This window comes from Alligator mississippiensis, chromosome 5 (assembly GCF_030867095.1).
Source record: "Alligator mississippiensis isolate rAllMis1 chromosome 5, rAllMis1, whole genome shotgun sequence".
NCBI classification, from domain to species: Eukaryota; Metazoa; Chordata; order Crocodylia; family Alligatoridae; genus Alligator; species Alligator mississippiensis.
The window spans coordinates 122,372,316-122,390,993 of NC_081828.1; the positions used below are offsets into that span (position 1 = coordinate 122,372,316).

Sequence of the window (18,678 nt, forward strand, 5' to 3'; positions counted from 1 at the left end):
TGCGTGGTCTTATGTGAATTGTGGAACAAATCTTGCTTTTGCCTGTCCTCTGCTGTGGGTGGAGTTAAATCCACATAGAAAGGTCCATGATAGCTCCCTGGATGTTTGAGTGGTAGAACCAAGAAGAGGCCAGAAGAGAAGTGTATGGGAGCCCAGTGAATCCACTCAGTACAAATCTAGTGTCATTGACCATTACCTGAGGTGCAAAAGCATCAGCATAAACTGCTACTCTGTGGCTACAGCAAGGGCCATGGAGTAGCTTTTCTTCTACTCTGAGGCACACCATACTCCCCAGAACACCTAGCTGGCCCCCTCTGAAGCTGGGCTTGCCTGAGTAGATCCTGAGGTGGAGCAGAATCATTTGGAAGAACTGGATGCCTTTAAATCGGCAGGCCCGGATGGGCTCCATCCGAGGGTGCTGAAGGCACTGGCCGACATCATTGCAGAGCCACTGGCAGGAATATTTGAACGCTCGTGGCGCACAGGCCAAGTCCCAGAGGACTGGAAAAGGGCTAACGTGGTCCCCATTTTCAAAAAGGGGAGGAAGGAGGACCTGGGCAACTATAGGCCAGTCAGTCTCACCTTCATCCTTGGTAAAGTCTTTGAAAAAATTATCAAGGCTCACATTTGTGAGAGCCCGGCAGGGCAAATTATGCTGAGGGGAAACCAGCACGGGTTTGTGGCGGGCAGATCGTGCCTGACCAACCTAGTCTATTTCTATGACCAGGTTACGAAACGCCTGGACACAGGAGGAGGGGTGGATGTCGTATACTTAGACTTCAGGAAGGCCTTCGATACGGTATCCCACCCCATACTGGTGAACAAGTTAAGAGGCTGTGGCGTGGATGACTACACAGTCCGGTGGGTGGCGAATTGGCTAGAGGGTCGCACCCAAAGAGTCGTGGTGGATGGGTCGGTCTCGACCTGGAAGGGTGTGGGCAGTGGGGTCCCGCAGGGCTCGGTCCTTGGACCGATACTCTTTAATGTCTTCATCAGCGACTTGGACGAGGGAGTCAAATGTACTCTGTCCAAGTTTGCAGATGACACAAAGCTATGGGGAGAAGTGGACGCGTCGGAGGGCAGGGAACAGCTGCAAGCAGACCTGGATAGGTTGGACAAGTGGGCAGAAAACAACAGGATGCAGTTCAACAAGGAGAAATGCAAAGTGCTGCACCTAGGGTGGAAAAATGTCCAGCATATCTACTGCCTAGGAAATGACCTGCTTAGTGGAACGGAAGCGGAAAGGGATCTTGGAGTCCTAGTGGACTCCAAGATGAACATGAGCCGGCAGTGTGACGAAGCCATCAGAAAAGCCAATGGCACTTTATCGTGCATCAGCAGATGCATGACGAATAGGTCCAAGGAGGTGATACTTCCCCTCTATAGGGCGCTGGTCAGACCGCAGTTGGAGTACTGCGTGCAATTCTGGGCGCCACACTTCAAAAAGGATGTGGATAACCTGGAGAGGGTCCAGAGAAGGGCAACTCGGTCAAGGGCCTGCAGACCAAGCCCTACGAGGAGAGACTAGAGAAACTGGACCTTTTCAGCCTCTGCAAGAGAAGGTTGAGAGGCGACCTTGTGGCTGCCTATAAGTTCATCACGGGGGCACAGAAGGGAATTGGTGAGTATTTATTCACCAAGGCGCCCCCGGGGGTTACAAGAAACAATGGCCACAAGCTAGCAGAGAGCAGATTTAGACATTAGGAAGAACTTCTTCACAGTTCGAGTGGCCAAGGTCTGGAACGGGCTCCCAAGGGAGGTGGTGCTCTCCCCTACCCTGGGGGTCTTCAAGAGGAGGTTAGATAGACATCTAGCTGGGGTCATCTAGACCCAGCACTCTTTCCTGCTTATGCAGGGGGTCGGACTCGATGATCTATTGAGGTCCCTTCCGACCCTAACATCTATGAATCTATGAATCTATGAAGGGACAGGATTAAAGAGCTTGATTTGGGTAATTTGCAAGGAAACTGTACCTGAGTGCGTGGTTCCTGGCCAAGCTTGGTTGACGCTCCTGCAGCATCTCAAAAATATTTGGCTGGCGAAGAAATGCAACAATCTTATCGTTGTAAGCTGGAACAGAAAGAGACAATGGGAGCTTTTCTTTACTAACCAATGACACTTTGGGAGGTCACCACAAGTGAAAAATACCAATCAAATTGTGATAATATAGTATATAGAGTGCACTGAGAGTAAGTTGCAAAATAATGCAAAGTGATTGCCTCCCTGGGCACATCTACACATGCAATTAGTGTGCCTGAATAAAGTTCAGTGCAGTTCATGCCAGAGTTTACTGCTCCAAGGGTGCAGAGTTTACACGTGCGCTTCGGACTGCAGCACGTTGGGCTGGAACAGAGGCCTGCGGGGTCAGCCTGCCAGCCTGGAGCTGCTCTGCCTCAGCTCAACGTGCTGCAGAGGGGCTGGCTGGGACACAAGAGCACCCTCATGACCCAGCCAGCCCTGGTCACTGTCTACATGTGCATTGTGGGAAAGTAAATAACTCCACCATAGGACAGAACTTGTGTCAGGCAGTAGTATCCTACAGCGGAGTTACTTAGTTTACTCCAGCCTAATAGTGCTGCTCATATAGACAGTGGGTATGTCTATCTGTGCATTAAGGCACTTTTCCCAAAAGGCATTAAATTTAGTACCTCCAATGTGACATACTAAACAAATGCGCATTAAGCTGCCTTAAAGTGCATGGTTTATAAATGACACTTAATGTGCAGTAGCTTATTTTACTGTGTATTAGCATAATAGCATGGCTTTCTATGTGGTGATTTAATGTGCAGCAAAATAGGCTACTGCACATTAAAATGCACATGTACATGCACCCAGCCATGCTTTAGTTTGGAGCTAATTAGTCAACTCTGCAATAAAGCACACATGTAGATGCCCCTCACTGAGAAAGAGCTGGTGAAAAGTGAGAAGAGGGATGTACTTATTAAATGGTCCTTACACACTTTCTGCCAAATGCCACTTGCAAGAGAAAATAAAGGCCTGACTTACCCAGAGGCAATGCTTCATGGTGGTGCTGGTTTCGAATAGCTGTTACGAGGCTGTTTCCTGGCCTGGTCAGCAGAGAAACTCCCCTATTTCGGGAAACTTCTGAGGCCTAGATTGAAAAAGGGAAAAACAAAATATTGTAACTTAGATGGTCAGCAACACATAAGTTGATGAAACCTCTTATACTTTTTCTTTTCCATGACTTCAATCCAGGGCCATGAACTGACTGAGGCAGTGCAGGAAAACTGATATTTTAAAAAAAAGTTATTGGCCAGAGTTTTTGACATAGCATCCTAAAGCAGGACTCAACACATTCATGTTAATAACATAACAATTACCTTAGGCAAAAACTTCCATGACAAGCAACAGCTTTCCATTCTGATGGTCAAATTTTCATCCAGCTTCAGGAAGACACTTAATTCTCTGTTTCCAAATGGATGCCTACAGTTAAACTTGTCTACACTATAAAATTTGGCCTCTAACTGTGCTTGCACAGCTAGTTAAAGCAAAGCTTTCCTAGTGTAAATTCAATTATACCAGTATAAAAAATGCTAATGCTGGGATAACTTATTTAGGTTCTTTGAAGTAAAATAAGCTATAACAGTTTAAATACTTTGTACTAAAATAACTGTATTTACACTAGATATTTTATAACATCACACCCTACTTACTTTTGTAAAAAAACACCTCCTTAGCCAACATAGCTGTGCAGGTTAAAATGTGTACAGAGAACAGGCATTTATCACACATGAAGAAATAGGCACCTATGCAATTGTATAAAAAATGGACTTTTTTTTTTTTAATTTGGCCGTAACATGTTTACCTGGCATCTTGGGATGGAAATCATTATTGGAATAGCATGAATAAAAAACAGAACTGGAACAGAAAACATTCTTCTTTAACTGGGTTTGTGTTAATATGTATAGAAATTATGCATGTGGACTTAAAAGAGAAAACACTATGATGAACAGAAACAGGATGGGCCAAATTCAACAAACTCTTGAGAAAGTTAACTGACATCTCAGGCCCTTTATGTGGATTTTAGATCCTGGTTCTCCTGGGAAGGCATGTAACTGCATAAGCTGGAGAGAAATGGAAGAGCAGAAAGAGAACCCTTCCAAATATTTGTCCAATAGCTTAGTGCAGGGATTGTCAACTGGGGGTATGCATACCCCCAGGGGTACTGGGAAAGTTGTTAGGAGGTAAGCACAGGTGGCCAGGGATGAAGCACTGCCACTCAGCACCCCGTGCGGCCGCCTCCCAGGAGCAGAGCCTGTGGGGTGGAGTGGTAGGGCAAGAGCAGCGGCACCCCTCTGTGGCATGCGGCAACAGCCACTATCATCCACCACCCTGCACTCCCGCTGCTGCATGCAATCCCCTCCTCCCCCACAATGCTGCATCTGGCTGCCACCAGTGCCCCCCCCCCCCCACCTTGCATCTGCCACCAGAAGGGGTACTCTCCTTAAAAAAGGTTAAAAACCCGTGGTCTACTGATTAGGGCACTTGGTCAAGAGATGGCAGGCAGGTTCTAGGCTCTCTTCAGCCAAAGGGCTTTGAATAAACATCTTCCACTTCCCAACAAAGTGTCATAACCACCAGGTTGAGGAGTAGGCACTGCCCAGAGTATCTTTCTGCCCTCTTGATGAAGTGTGCCCACTGGACAGTCAAGAAGAGAAGATGTGTGGGATGGGGCCAGAAGGAGAGCAAGCCAGAGGGATCTTGCTCTGGAGCTCCATGCGAAGGGCACTGGTATTCCAGAGTATACCTTTATTGAAACTATTGGAGTTATACTGGCATAACATCAGTGTGGGTGAGATGAGAATCAGGTCAGATATGCCATTCCCATACAAATACCCACTCCCAATCTGTTGAGTGGAGAGTTGCTTATTTTTTATTTTATAGAATTGTAGTGCTTAGCAATCACTTTAGAGAGAGGTCGCTCCTTCTCTAGTACTTGTGATGCTTCGTTCTGAATCCAAGCTCCACATGATGCCAATCAGATTTCAGTGTCTGATAATTACCGTGTCTTCTAACTGGCTCCAAATGAGGATCAAGCAGCTTAATGTGCCTGACATGTCACTTTTGTAACGTATAAAACATAAAAAGCCCAGTAGGTGAGGGAGTGGTAGTCAATATGTCAGACAAGAAAAAAATTGATGGCAATTAAATACACTGATTAAGTGTACTTTAACTGATAATCCAGAGCTCCTGCTAATGTGTACTGTGCACTTTTTACTCTATAAGCAATTATCTGATCTTGATCTCGCCTTCATTAGTTGTACATAGATATATCAATGAAGTCACTCTAAACCTATGCCAATGCTTATAAGAGGAGGATGGGATTGGATACAAAGTGTTTCATGCCTTGGAGGTGTTAATGTTGGCAATACCCTGCCTGTCTGTAAAGACAACTTTATGACTTAAACCTCCAGTGGGTCATTTACAGTATATCAAATTCACCAGCAAGTACTCTGTGGGGAATGCTGCTATTTTAACAACATTTATTGAATCTATAACTTTGGAAAGTGGCAAAGATGAAGTGAAAAGCTTGGCAGTAAAATTAGCCATCTCACAATCACAAACAATATTCATCTCTTCCTATTGAACAAGGCTTGAGTAAGTTTTGAAAGAACAGAGAGATGCACTCAGTTTGCCTTTGTTGTCCTGTTCTGTAGGCCATGTCCCTCAAGTCCTTGTAAGTGAAACAGAGTTTGTTACATTCATGGTCATGCTTTTATAAGAGAATTTTTGCCCTCTCAAACACATGCTATAACTTCTCTTCCATGATCCCTTTGTCTCTTCTCTCTTGCATGCCTTTTTCATGTCAGCCAATGCTTAGGACAAGCCTTCATATGGCCTTACCCCTTCTGAAAACTGCCTTTTCTCCAATAAGACTGAGTTGTTGGGTCTATCTTAAGTGGTTGATCCTGTTCTCCCACAGTGACAAGTAATGGAAGGGATGGGTATACAGAAGGGAAGGAATGAAAATTACTTAAAAAGAAGAGCAATGAAAGCAAAAGCAAAGTGAAAGAATCAGAATGAACCTATTATGTGCAAAACTACTGAATAAATCAAATCCCACAGTCTTGTATGCCGTAGTACTCTTTTCCACAATGTCATTAGGCCATGCTATGCTACATACGCTCTTGACCCTTCTACATTTACACACACAAGTGCATTTATTCTAACACATGGTCCCATTTGATGTGCAGCTATGACTTGGTAGCAGGAAAATTCCGAATCACTTTAGTCCTTCCCTTTTCTGTTCTGCATCCATCTGTCTTTTAGCTAATTCAATAATATTGATTACTCCAATGCTAAGTTTAATTACAAGCATCTTGTCTGCCTTGATTTTCTAATTGAAACAATTAATTTAGATTATCACATTGTTTTCCAGTTTTTAAAGAAGCGGCACTGTTAATGATTTAGTGGCTTGACTCGTTGAGCAGTTAGACAATTTGACGGATTTATAGACTGAGTTTAACAGCCTCGTAATTTTCCCCGGTAGATTGCAACCAGATAGCTGGCAACTCTTTCAGAGCCGAAAGCCATGGTAGCAGCTTGTTTTTTTCCTCGTTTGGATTTCATGTCTGTGATTTACTGCAGCCTTCAATAGATATTTGCTGTCCATTTGCACTCTGCCACGTATAACTTTTTGGGATAGTGAGCAGATGGCACACCCCATTTTCCTTCCCTTTCTCCCCACAACAGCCCCTGCATTCCACAAAGGAATGCTTCCGCTTCCCCATGACACATAGCCACCAGTTTTGGCTCAAACTGCTACCTACTAATAAGGAAGGGGACTTAGGAGATCTAGTTTTCACACCTGTCCTATCACCGTAAAATGGTAGCTACTATTCCAGAAGGGAAACCAATTAAAGGAAACGGTGAATGATTTCCATGCTAGTGATCTGTTGCTTTCTGGAGTGGTAGAGCTTCCATGCGTGCGTATCTTGTCTTAGGGTTTTAGCTGATTACTTCAACAGCAGCACCTCAGTTTAACATGAACTAGTCAGCCGGCTTTTAAGATTTTTAAAGGTAAGTGTGATTAGCTTTAACATTTTTCCTTTGCAAAACAGGAAAGGTAGATGCTCCTACTCTAAAACTGGTGACCACTGAAAAATCTGTAGAACACAATGCTGTTAAATTCAAGCAGCTTTAACAATGGACATCTTAAGCCTTTACAGGGGTCTTTGATCTGGAGAGAGAATTTGGTGCAAAGGAAAGTATAAATATTAGAGAATAGTTTTAGAGTCATAAATGCATGGGGGCTTTGTTCCAAGAAGAGGAAAGTAAAATAGAAGAGTGTTTCACCATATCAATAATACATTTAGATATTTAATAAAATGCAAAGATTAAGGAAGAAACTTGCTATATTTAGGAAGTCATATTTATGTGTTCCAATAATATAGGGTAGGTTTACTTTAAAAGTACATTCAAAATGTTAAAAAATGATTTTTTTATTAGCAGTGTTAGCCTCAGGCAACTGTGTTAAACTCCACAAAAACAGCAGCTTTTTGTTGCTGTTGTTGGGAATCAATGTCAGATTCTTATAAGTCAAAGGGACTGAACAGATTCATGTATTTTAAAGCCTGAAGGGACCGTTAGATTAGCTAGTCTGCATTCCTCTAAAACACAGGTCATTACTTTTCTTCCAGTTACCCATACACTAAGCCAACAGCTTATATTTGGTTAAAATGTATCTTCCAGAAAGGAATCCAGTCTTGATTTGAAGATATCAAGAAATGGAAAATCTATTATTTCCTTTGGTGGGTTGTTCCAATAGTAAATCACCCTCACTGTTCCAACTTCAATTTGTGTGGCTTCAGTTCCTAGCCACTGGGTCTTGTTATGGCTTTCTCTGCTAGGTTAAAGAGACATTTAGAATTTGGTATTTTCTGCATGGGAAGGTGCTTATATATTGTAATCATATCACTTCTTGATCTTCTTTCTGAGAAGCTAACCAGATGGGGGCTTGTAAGTCTGTCATTGTAGAACATTTTCTCTGTCTCTCAAATCTTTTTTTTATATTTCTTTTCTGTACTTTCTCCAATTTTTTAACATCTTTTTTAAAATGCAGATACCAGAACTGGTTGCAGCATCCCAGTAGAAATCTCTCCAGTGCTGTATGTAGAAACATTAATCTCCTCCACTTCTACTCGCTTCTCCCCTGTATATACAGTAAAGGGCACAAGTTCTTTTTTGCCATAGCACTGCAATGGGAATTCATGTTCCATTATTTACCCACTATGACTGTTTGGCCCTATTAAGAGTCACTGCTTTCCAGCACACAGTCCTCATTCTGTAAGGAAGACCTGCACTTTTTGCTCCTAGATTTAACTTTATTAAAATGCATTGTGTTCAAATTGAGTCCAGCTCACCAAACAATCTTGATTGTTCTATATACCTGCTCATCATTATTTTTCATTTGTTAATTTTTGTGTCATCTGATATCAGCTGTGGTTAACTTCCACATCACTGATGAAAATGTTACACAACACTAGGCTTTGCCAGTAATGTAACTAGGGGTGAGCAAGCAGGACACCAGCCCCGGGCACTGAGTTAGGAGGGGTGCCAAAATTGTCTCCCACTCGCATGGAATCTGTCTTGGCAGCAAGAGCAGCCCCACAGCATTGCTCTTGCAGCAGCAAGCAGTGCACACTTGCTGCCACTTTGGCTAGGGACAGAAGTTACACATAAACTGGTTTAAGTGATCAGAAACTGGTTTAAACCTGTAACAGAACAGCAGTTCAGTGCACATAAACCAGTTTCAAAATGGCTGAAACTGGTTTAAGATAAAGCTGGTTGAATGTAGTGTCAGACTTAACTGAGTTAGGTCAGACCGGTTTATGAAACTGCTGTCCCAGACCCCTTCTTGGTTCCAGTTAAATCAGAGTCCCCCAGCTTCCCAGAATGCTTTCTAACTCTGGGCTGGGCTGGGCCTTCTGCTCCATAGAGCAGGGTTGGCCCTGCCCCTCTGCTCCCTAGCTGGAGCAGTAAGGGCTGGCTCACTGTCCCCCCTCCCCCCAGCAAACCCTGGCTGGGGTCAGGGAGAGGAGTTAAACTCACCTCCCCCAGAGTACAGAGCTGCCCTGCCCTGCTGTTTTAATTACTGCTGGCTGTGACTGTGGACTACAAATCCCAGAAGCAGCTGGAAGCAGGAAGAGGAAGGACCCTGAGTCTTGCTGCTGTGATTCTGGACTGCAAATCCCAGAGACCTCAGGGGCAGCAGGAAGAGTAAGTGAACACACCTCCCAGGCTGTGTTTATAATTTTCAGTTTATAGTTTTTCAGAGAAGAACTATTCTTGTTCAAGCTTTTATAAATTAAATGCTACAACCTCCCTGCACCAGCTGTGCCCCCTCTGCTTCAGTAGGGAGGGGGTAAAGCTTTGGAGTGGCTGGCAGGTGTGCTCTAGTACCCCCCAGCTTCTGGCTTGAGTCACTGTAGGCATTTCCTGAATTAAAAGTGAGTATGTGTTTTATTTGTTTATCGGTTCAAACTCTGCAGCTTAGACTAACCTGCAAAGACTGAATCAATTTAGCTTTGGGCTTCTTGACTGTCTGTACTTAGCCTTTAAGAACAAGAGATAGGGCAGAGTATGTGGCAACAGTAGCAGCAGCTGGAGACTGTTTTGGGTAAGATTCCCGCGTGCACCTTCCCCCCCACCCTCGGAACTGTGACTATCCCGCACAGGTTTTCCCTAGGGCACAAACTCTGCTTGTTACGGTGCTGAGCCTCACACTGATCCCCAAGGAACCCCACTAGTTAGAATTGTATTTCATAATATTTCCTCATTAACAGTCACTTTTTGAGTTAGGCCAGTTAGCCAGGCTTTATTAATTTAATGCATGCCCTGTGGTCATAGTGCTAATTTTTAAACAGTGTCATGTAGTCCTTACGTCAAACATCATACAAGTCTAATTACAACACATCTACAAGCTTGCCTTTAGCAACCAAACTTGCACATGCAAAGAATGAAATCAGGCTGGTCTGATGCTTTTTCATTAAATAATGTTGGTATTAATTACATTCCTTTTCTTTATTCACAGTGCAAAGAGCGTAGCTGCTCTCCATGAAGGAGAGGAAGAGGAACTGTTGATTTATCTAACTGATGGTGACAGGATGTCAACCATTCCAATTTGCTTCTCTCCTGCTATTTGGCGGCCTCTCCCTATAGCCAAAAGCAGAAAGCCCAGCTGAACACCAGGCAGCTGGCAAGTCGCCAGGGGAAAGCTTAGTTATTAAAGTTCTGAGTTATTGCACTAAGTTTCTGGGATTTCCCCATGGGTATTATTTATAGGACAAAAACAAATCTGTTTACATTCATAAGAGTTATCATAGTATGAAATCTCTTGCTCTTGGTAAGTGTGCTGTTGTGCCACAGAATTTTCCTTTGTAACTGGTGAGCTCTTAGGGCAGGGGCAGACAATTATTTCAGCTAGAGGGCCGCTTAATGTGTTTTAGTGAGCTGTTGAGGGCTGTGAGGGTAGCCTCACACCTTGACAGGTGTCCTGCCCCCCTGGTCACCATCTTGGGACCAGAAGTCCTGCCCCCTAACCCCTGACCTTTGCCACTGGAAGTCCCTCCCCTCACCCCAGTAGTACTCCATTTGGGAAGGAAGTTTCCCATCTTGGAACTGGAAAGAAAAACAGATAATATACTAAAAATCAAACATCCACAATAACATATTTTAATTTTATTAAAAAATATATTTTTGTCCTGATTTGTGTGTGTTTGTGTTGTGTATAAAGAGGTGATTGCATAATAGCTCAAAATTAAGTCTTACTTCTATATATTGTGGGGGTGTGGGTAGGTGTGAGGGATATGGGGTTTATGGGGGGGCTGTGGGTGTGTGTGGATGTGTGGGTATATGGGGGTATGTGTGGATGTGGGTGGGTATGGGGATTTGTGGGGGGATGTTTGTGAGGATCTGTGGGTGGGAATGGGGATTGTGGGGTGTGTGGAGGGGAAGGATGGCTGGGGGTATGCGGGGGGGGGTGTGGGTGCATGTGTGTGGGGGATGTGTGAGCATAGCAGTGAGTGGGGCTCCCCCAAGAGGTATGCAGGGGTGTGTGTGGTGGGGTGCATATAGGGAAGGGTGTGGGGGGTGTGGGGTTTGTGATTGTATGTAGGCAAGGGTGTGGTTGTGGGGTTTGCAGGGGAGGGTTTGTGGGTATGGTGGGGTGTGCATAAGAGCCCCCCACACATGCCTACCTCAGCTGGTCAACACCCACCCCTGCCCCACAGCCCGGAGCCCATGTGCACTGTGGCACCTCCCTGCCACTGCCCACAGTGTGCAGCCCCAGCCTGCTCTGTGCCTGCTCTGGACTCGCCCTGGTGGGAGTGGATCAGTAGGGACCCACGTCACAACCTTGACCCTGTGTGCCATGCGCCTGCTCCAGACTTGCCTGCTCACGCTAAACAGTGGTAGCAGCAGTGCTGGGCACACAAAAATTGTTGCTCAGTGCGAGGGAAAAGGGGCCTCTCCCCTTCGCTGCTATCCGGTGTTCCCTGCTGCAGCCACTCGGAGCCTACACTGGGCTGCCCTGCGACTTGTCTGAGCTGCCAGTGCTGCCCTGTGAGGCTCAGAGGTGGTGGTGACAGCAGCAGGGATGCAGGTCAGCTCAGAGTAGGCTCCAGGCGGCTGTAGCAGGGAGCACTGGGCAGTAGCAGGACAGGGGCTGCTTTTTCCCCATGCTGAGCAACAGTTTCTGCCTGGCTGGTGCTGATGCTGCCACTGTTTACTGTGAGCAAGTGAGCCTGGAGCAGGCAGAGGGTGTGCTGGGTCAGGGCTGTGGTGAGGGTCCCCACTGGTACTGTGGGGTTGGGGCCAGTGGTGGTGGTGGATGGAAGAAGCTGCCACTGCCTGGTCTGCCTAGAAAGGCAGTCCAGCCACAGAGCCGCCCCAGCCCTGCTGCATGCTCGGGGGCAGCAAGATGTGCCACAGGTGGGTGGTGCCTGGGCCAGGTGGGACCGAGGGACCCACTGTGGACTGGATAAAGCCCCTCTGCAGGCCGGATCAAGCCTTAGGGCCTGCTCCAAAGTCAACAAAAGTTCACAACAGTCCTTTCACTAGACCTCAGACCCTCTGAATAATTAACCGTTTCTCCAAATTCATTCCTTGCTAATCTTAATTTTGTTCTTCTAAGTAACATTAAGGACTTGTTGTTAATTGCTCTCTTCTAGTATTTTCCACTTGGGATGAGTGCATCTGTCAGAACTGGCTGGTTAAGTTATGTAGCAGTTGAATGCATGCTGAATTACATGCAAGCAATTCTAGCCTTTGTGGTTGCACAGCATTACTGTGTGTGCAGCTTTCCCATTGCTGACCATGCTAGCAAGACCATAGGGCATGGATGGTGACTCCTAACTGGAGCGAGGCACAAGTGAAGTAAACTCATTAATGAGTTTCTTGAATATTTGCCAATAATATTTTCCTATGCTTATTCATGACAGGAAAATCCATAGCACTCCCACACCCCTGCTCTTGAAACACTGCTGTTTCAAGGAGCCTCCAAATCTATCTCCTGGACCAAAATATCTCCTCCAAGGGGTGTCCAACATGAGTTCTCTATAGATAGCTACAATAACATAACTCTCATGGGTATTGTGTTTGCCCTTGGCCACTGGGTTCCTGGGATGGGGTACTTACTCAGACCTCCATGCCCCTGCGGTTCTGTCCTCATGTCAGCATTCAGCAGAGACCAGAGGGGTGGTAAACAGCTTTATCTTTATTAGGAACAGGATTCAGCAACACACCCCCCACAGCTTGCGGGGAGAACAACAACACCAACCAAACTGTACCCGGAGGGCATCTGTGGAAAGACTGAACTGTACCACTGCTGGCCCCTTAAAGGTACGTTCCACATACCACAATGGGAACTTTTCCTGATTTTTTTATTTTTTTTTGTAACATGATGATGAATCCAACAGCAGTTTCTCTGGCCATGATCTACCCCTATTCTGACCTAGCAAGCCCTATAAAGCCTATGCCATAAGAAGTACCTGCAAAAAAGGATCCTGCAGTGTAAAGGAAACTGATGCTTTTGTTTCCTAACCCAACACAGTCTAGGCTGCTGGAGTGGGATTTATGCTCCCTGTCCTCCACCCTGTGCTGTGTGAAAAGTTATCTCTGTGAAACAGAGGAAAGATTATTTTAAATGATTTCAGTGTCATGAAGCCTATCTCATGTAATCTAGCAGCATGGAAATGGACCTCATTATTACAACATAGTAGGGAATATATCTCATCAGATAATAGCATCACAGTGAGCAGCAAAAAGATCAGGCTGCTAACATGTCAGCCATAATAGTAATTAATTATTTTTATCAAAGCCAGGCCAGAATCTCAAACCTGTTCTTTCTATAAAATCTATTTTCATTATCAGATCAATTTGCCTGTTTAGGTCTAGGGAGGATCAAATGCATATAAAACCACACAGCTTGCTCCTGGCAGGTCTTTAGATAACCATTTTAGAGAGACAGAAATACAACATAACTGCAGTTCTTCTGAAAGATAAAAATCCATGAAACAATCTATTAAAACCCTTCAGAAATAAGATGAATTTTCACGTTTGCTGCAGGCTGGTGTCCTATAGGACTGTATTGCTAGTCCCAGTGATGTCCATCCTTGGGCAGTGTTATGCAAGTCTCTTGCATAACACCTCTTATTGCACCTCACGTTGCCCCAAATCTTTCTTTTGCACTGTTAAGTATTGCTTTATTTTGAAGGATGTTGTTTATGCATGTGCCACAGGACACCTTGGAGTTACAGCAACAAAAATGTTAGAATCAGAAGGGCTTTGAGCCCAAGGCGATGGTGGCAGATCCAGTGGTGATGCAGTGGTGAGGCGCATCCCATTTTAGCTGTGCCTTACATGCCTGCTGAGCTCTCAGAGCCCAACAGCACTACATGTGCTTTGAGCTCTAGGAGCTCACCGCTGGTCAGCACAAGCTCTGCCTAGAGCTCCTGCTTTCAAGCAGCTCTGGAACCTGCTGCTCTTTGTTCTTCCCATTCCTTCAGCAGCAGGGGGAAAAATGAGAGAGAGGCCAGCAATGCACAGCCCCTGCTTTAACTGAGCTCTGGAAGGTCCATGCTGCTGCTCCTTTCCCTTTTGAATTCAGGGGAGGTAGGAGGGGAAGAGGGAAGAGCAGCAGGCTTTGGTGCTGCTTGAAAGCAGGGACTCGGGGCAGAGCCTGAGCCAGTGACCTCAGAGCTCACAGCCCAAGTGGAGCTCCAACAGGAGCTACTGGCAGCTCTGTGGCAGTCAGGATCAATGTGCACAATATGCTCCCTTCACTGCACATGTACCTGACCCCCAAAGGGGGTGTCGCCACTCCCTTGTCACCACAGTCCAGGGTCTGCCCATGCAAGGGGACCATAGATTGGGCATGAAGGGAAGTTGTCATGAGTGGCCCAGATCCTCCACAGACATACCCTTGCACAGCTTTGATGTAGGATGCCAACTTACAGCAGTGGATGATCTGTTTGAAAAGAACTAGAGAGAAGCGAACTAAGAGACACATACAGTAGCTGGTACAGGGGTAATACAGGGTCACTCTCTAAGAACAGAAACTAGGGGAATGAAAAACATCCAGAAGTGGCAGCACAGAGAGAAAACCTGTGGGGTTAAGGAGAGATGTGATCACTAATGTAACATGGCCATCAAGGGCTTTTGATTCCATCATGAATTTTGAAGTTGTTACAGAGAAAGAGTTGTGGAGATGGGGAATGGTTTCAGACTGAGGGGGAGTAGAGCTAGATGTAGTGTATGGGTTTCCTACACGCAAGAATATTACAGCTTTCTGAACAGATCTGAATTTGCATTTACACAACTTTGAGACACAAGGGGTAACAAGTTTCAATCATCAAGGCCTAAAGTGATAAATGTGTGAATCAGTAGTTCAGTAGAGTAAGTATCAAAGAAGTGGAAGATACAGGGGAGACTGTAGGAAGATGTGTGAAAACAAAGAAGAGAACTCAGGGTTCAGGGAGACCAAAAGTATCTCTACCCTACTTATGTACTGTGGCCAGGAGTGTTGCCTGGAATCCAACTCAACTTTGTCTACCGTGCTCATTTTAGCACATACTTTGTAAGCTCTAAAATGGCTATCCTGCTTCATTTTCAGGATTTGGACCGGAGGTGCTTCACAGTGGGCAAGACACAGAGCAGGGACAGATATGCCCTACAATTAAGAGTTGGAAGAGAACAGTATTTTGGGGCATACTGAAACCTATTTTTCAGTTTTGAAATCTAAGCTTAAAATCAGGTGCAAACAAGCTCAAATGCAATCTCCAAGTAAAAATTATAAATGTTTCTGATCTGCTTGTCATAAGGTAAAAATAAGCTGGCATGAGCCCGAATAGATATACCATAACTATTAATACTATTGTTACCTCTCCAGCACTGTAGCTGCGGAGTCGCTGGAGATGTTGTCTGTGAGTCAGATGATTAGGAAGACGGCCATTTTGAAGTGGGATCCTGGGATCGATGAATGTGGTGGCACGGCTGTTGTGGTCAACGAAGAAGGACTGTAAAAAGAAGAATAATGGAAACTTATAAGCAAGAGGCAAGCATGGTGCAAGAGTCATGGGATCAGGAATTCATGCCACCAGGGAGTGAGTATGTGTTACAAATCCCTTCTCTGTGCTCAACCCACAGAAGCCATGAGCCACAACCATGGTGTCCTGACTTTCTAGCTAAGACTTTAAGAGCTTGTATCTTCAGCACTGATGGGTCTTGGTTCAATTCCCTGTATACTGGCTAAGAAGTAGCTGTCATGGAAGCAGGATACAAATCAGAAGAGAACCATTCTCTTCATGCTTGGTGGCCCCATGAGTCAATCAACAGTCTTGTAGATGGAGACTGACTTAGTCAAATCTGACAGTCATGACATTCCACACTTTACAGTTTAATTAGTTGTTTATTAGTGAAACTATACATGGTATTCATGCAATAATATTCTTTTTTTACCTTGCTACATGCCAACTTTCTTTGCACTGTTTCAGATGAGCATCACCTTAATTTAACATCTCACAGGTCCCTTTGGGTGCATGCGTTTCATTTTTAGATGAAATGTACAACTCGAGCTATGAACACACTGGAAACCTCAGCCCTCAGTGAGGTCAGTGAATGATTAGGGTGCTTACTGGTTTTTTTTTAAGTGTTGTTGTTGGGGTACTGTTTAGAAGCTGTAATAATGGGTGAAGGTCTGAGTGCACAACACATTATACAACAACAGAACAAAAAGATGGTCCCTAACCCTGCCCCAGATATATTGCAATCCAAGTGTAACACAAGAGATGATAGACAGCTACAGATAGATGGGAAAGAATATTGGAATAATGAAGGAAAACTGGTCAGCACAACAGAACTAATAGCAGCACACAAGCAGCCTATTTGTTGCCAAGTTCTCTGTAGCTACTACAGCAAATGCAAGTTTTAAGGAGAGTTTTGAAATTAAATAATATGGTGGCTTTATGGATGATTATGGGGAGCCCACTGTACATAGGAGTGACTGCATAGAAGAAAGCATGATGGTGTTGGTTAAAAATTTAACAAGTATACGATGAAGGCTGACATCAAGATCAAATTGGAGGCAGAAATCACACTTCAATACTTACTGAGAGATGAAAGGTAGATGGGATTAGACTGCAAAGAGCCCTAAATGTGCTGATACCTTGGTAATGCTAAATGTGATAGAAAAAGAAGAGCCAGCAGAGATGTGCAAAGAGAGCGCTGATGTGTTCAAAACAAGAAGCTAGGAAAATAATACGATATATTTTGATATGAGGGGAGCAAGATAGCATTTTTAAAGGCTGGAGAACAGGAAGTTGCAGTAACTGAGGTGCAAGATGTTGAGAGCTTGGATGAAAGGAATTCAGCTGTGTGAAAACAACGGAGAAGGCTGTATCTTACAGATGGTTTGCAGACAGAATCTGGAAGACTGAGACACTATCTGGATGTGCAGACCTAGAGAGAGGTCTCAGTTTAAGGATACTGGCCTAAGTGACAGGCAAGATGGTAGTAGTATGTAGTGATCAAGGAGATAGCAAAAACAAATGAGAGAAAAGAGTAAGAGCTATGTTTGACCCATACTGAACTTGGTCTGACAGTTAGTCATCCATGAGGAGATGTCATGAAGAAAGGCTAGGTTTTTAGTTTGGATGAAAGGAATTAGGTCAGGAATAGAGAAGTAAATCTGTGGACACCTGCAGAGATTGTAGGTGATTTCATGTTTGTGGACAACATTATCTAGAGATAAAGTGTAGAGAAGGAACCAAAGCCAGACTCCTGTGCAATTCCCACAGAAAGTTGGAGAGGATGAGTATCCTCTGAAAGACATGCTCTGTGCTTATGATGTTCAAAACAGATAATCATACATCTTAAATCCAGAAACAATCCTTAATGATTATCGGGTTTGACTTGCAGTGTAATCCAGGCCATGGGAATTTACCCAGACATTAATTTTGTTGGTGTCCTTACCTTACCCTGCTGGTCGGTTTTGATCTCCCAGCCCCGTGGAAGTTCTAGTCGGGTATCAGCAAACATGTTGATAAAATTTACCAGGTCCCTGTTGTGCTGATAGCGCTCAAAATTCCGCGCATCTCTACGGATCTTCAGAATCATGTGCTTCAAGCAGGTGCTATTGGTGAAGACACGATAGGCACTCTACGTATGAGAAACACAGGAGATGGAAATCAGTTCTAAAGCCACAATGACAGTTTTGGCTACTTGGTATGACATATGACCAATGTTCCCTCTAAGGTTTAGCGATCCGTGAGCAATCCTGGCTGGGAGTGCGCAGGTATGCCCGCTCAGTGTGCCTGCTCCTCCCCGCTCCTGCAGCAGCCTGTGGCCGTGTTGGGGTGAGTGGCAAGTGGCTGGACATGAAGCCAGTGGTGGCAGCACGGGGAGCATCGGTGCCCTCTTACTGTGGCACTGGCTATCCCCCCAGCCCAATGCCCCAGAAGCCATGGACCCCTACTACCCCCCCCCCCCCCCCCCCGCGTTGGTATGCCACTGTGTGCGCAGCATTAAAAAGTTATTGTGCAGCATGATTTTTTATTGTGCACAGCTGTGCACATGTGCAGCCTAGAGGGAACGCTGACCACAAGGACCAAAACAATTCTCGCTGAAGCCAATACAAACTTTCCACTAGTTGTAATGTACTTTGAACCCAACTCTTAGTGAATACTTAGACATAGCCAATTTAAAATTTGGAATTTTGGCATTTTTTCCAGTGTATGTATAATATTCTTGGCCTTATTTTTTTATCAGTACCACAATGTCTGATATACAGATGCATTTATGTCACTGTTCAAATAAACAAGATCAGTATTATGTTGTATATCTCACATCGGACACTAATAAGGATCCAACAGAAGAAGGGTCTGGTTCAACAGCAGGGTTTGTTTGTGCTGATCTGTTGGCAGATGCAGGGCCCAAAGCTGGCACAGGGTCATGTAAATGATATGAGCAATACAATCCATTGTTGCACTCTGGAACCTTTCAGTAAAGACAGAAAGTTTGTCCAGGCAGGACAGGCAAAGACAGAAAACCCTGACTTCTTTTGGGGATTTTGTGAGAGGGATGTTACTGCTCTTGGGGACTCCAAAGGAAGTTACCAAATCATGCAGAGAATCAGTACAGCTTCAGTCTGCACTGGCCATA

At 44.8% G+C, this 18,678-nt stretch overlaps 1 protein-coding gene across 3 annotated transcripts in view; it reads right to left on the minus strand.

Annotated features, from left to right (window-relative positions):
• HECW1 (HECT, C2 and WW domain containing E3 ubiquitin protein ligase 1) overlaps nt 1-18,678 on the minus strand; it is a 439,971-nt gene that overhangs the window by 67,290 nt on the left and 354,003 nt on the right. For all 3 annotated transcript variants that reach the window (XM_019483377.2, XM_019483376.2, XM_019483378.2), the window contains 4 exons: nt 17,491-17,676; nt 15,402-15,536; nt 3,007-3,112; nt 1,974-2,070 (listed from right to left, as the gene is read on the minus strand). In XM_019483377.2, coding sequence (XP_019338922.1) covers nt 1,974-2,070; nt 3,007-3,112; nt 15,402-15,536; nt 17,491-17,676 — 524 coding nt within the window. The remainder of the gene's footprint in view (nt 1-1,973; nt 2,071-3,006; nt 3,113-15,401; nt 15,537-17,490; nt 17,677-18,678) is intronic.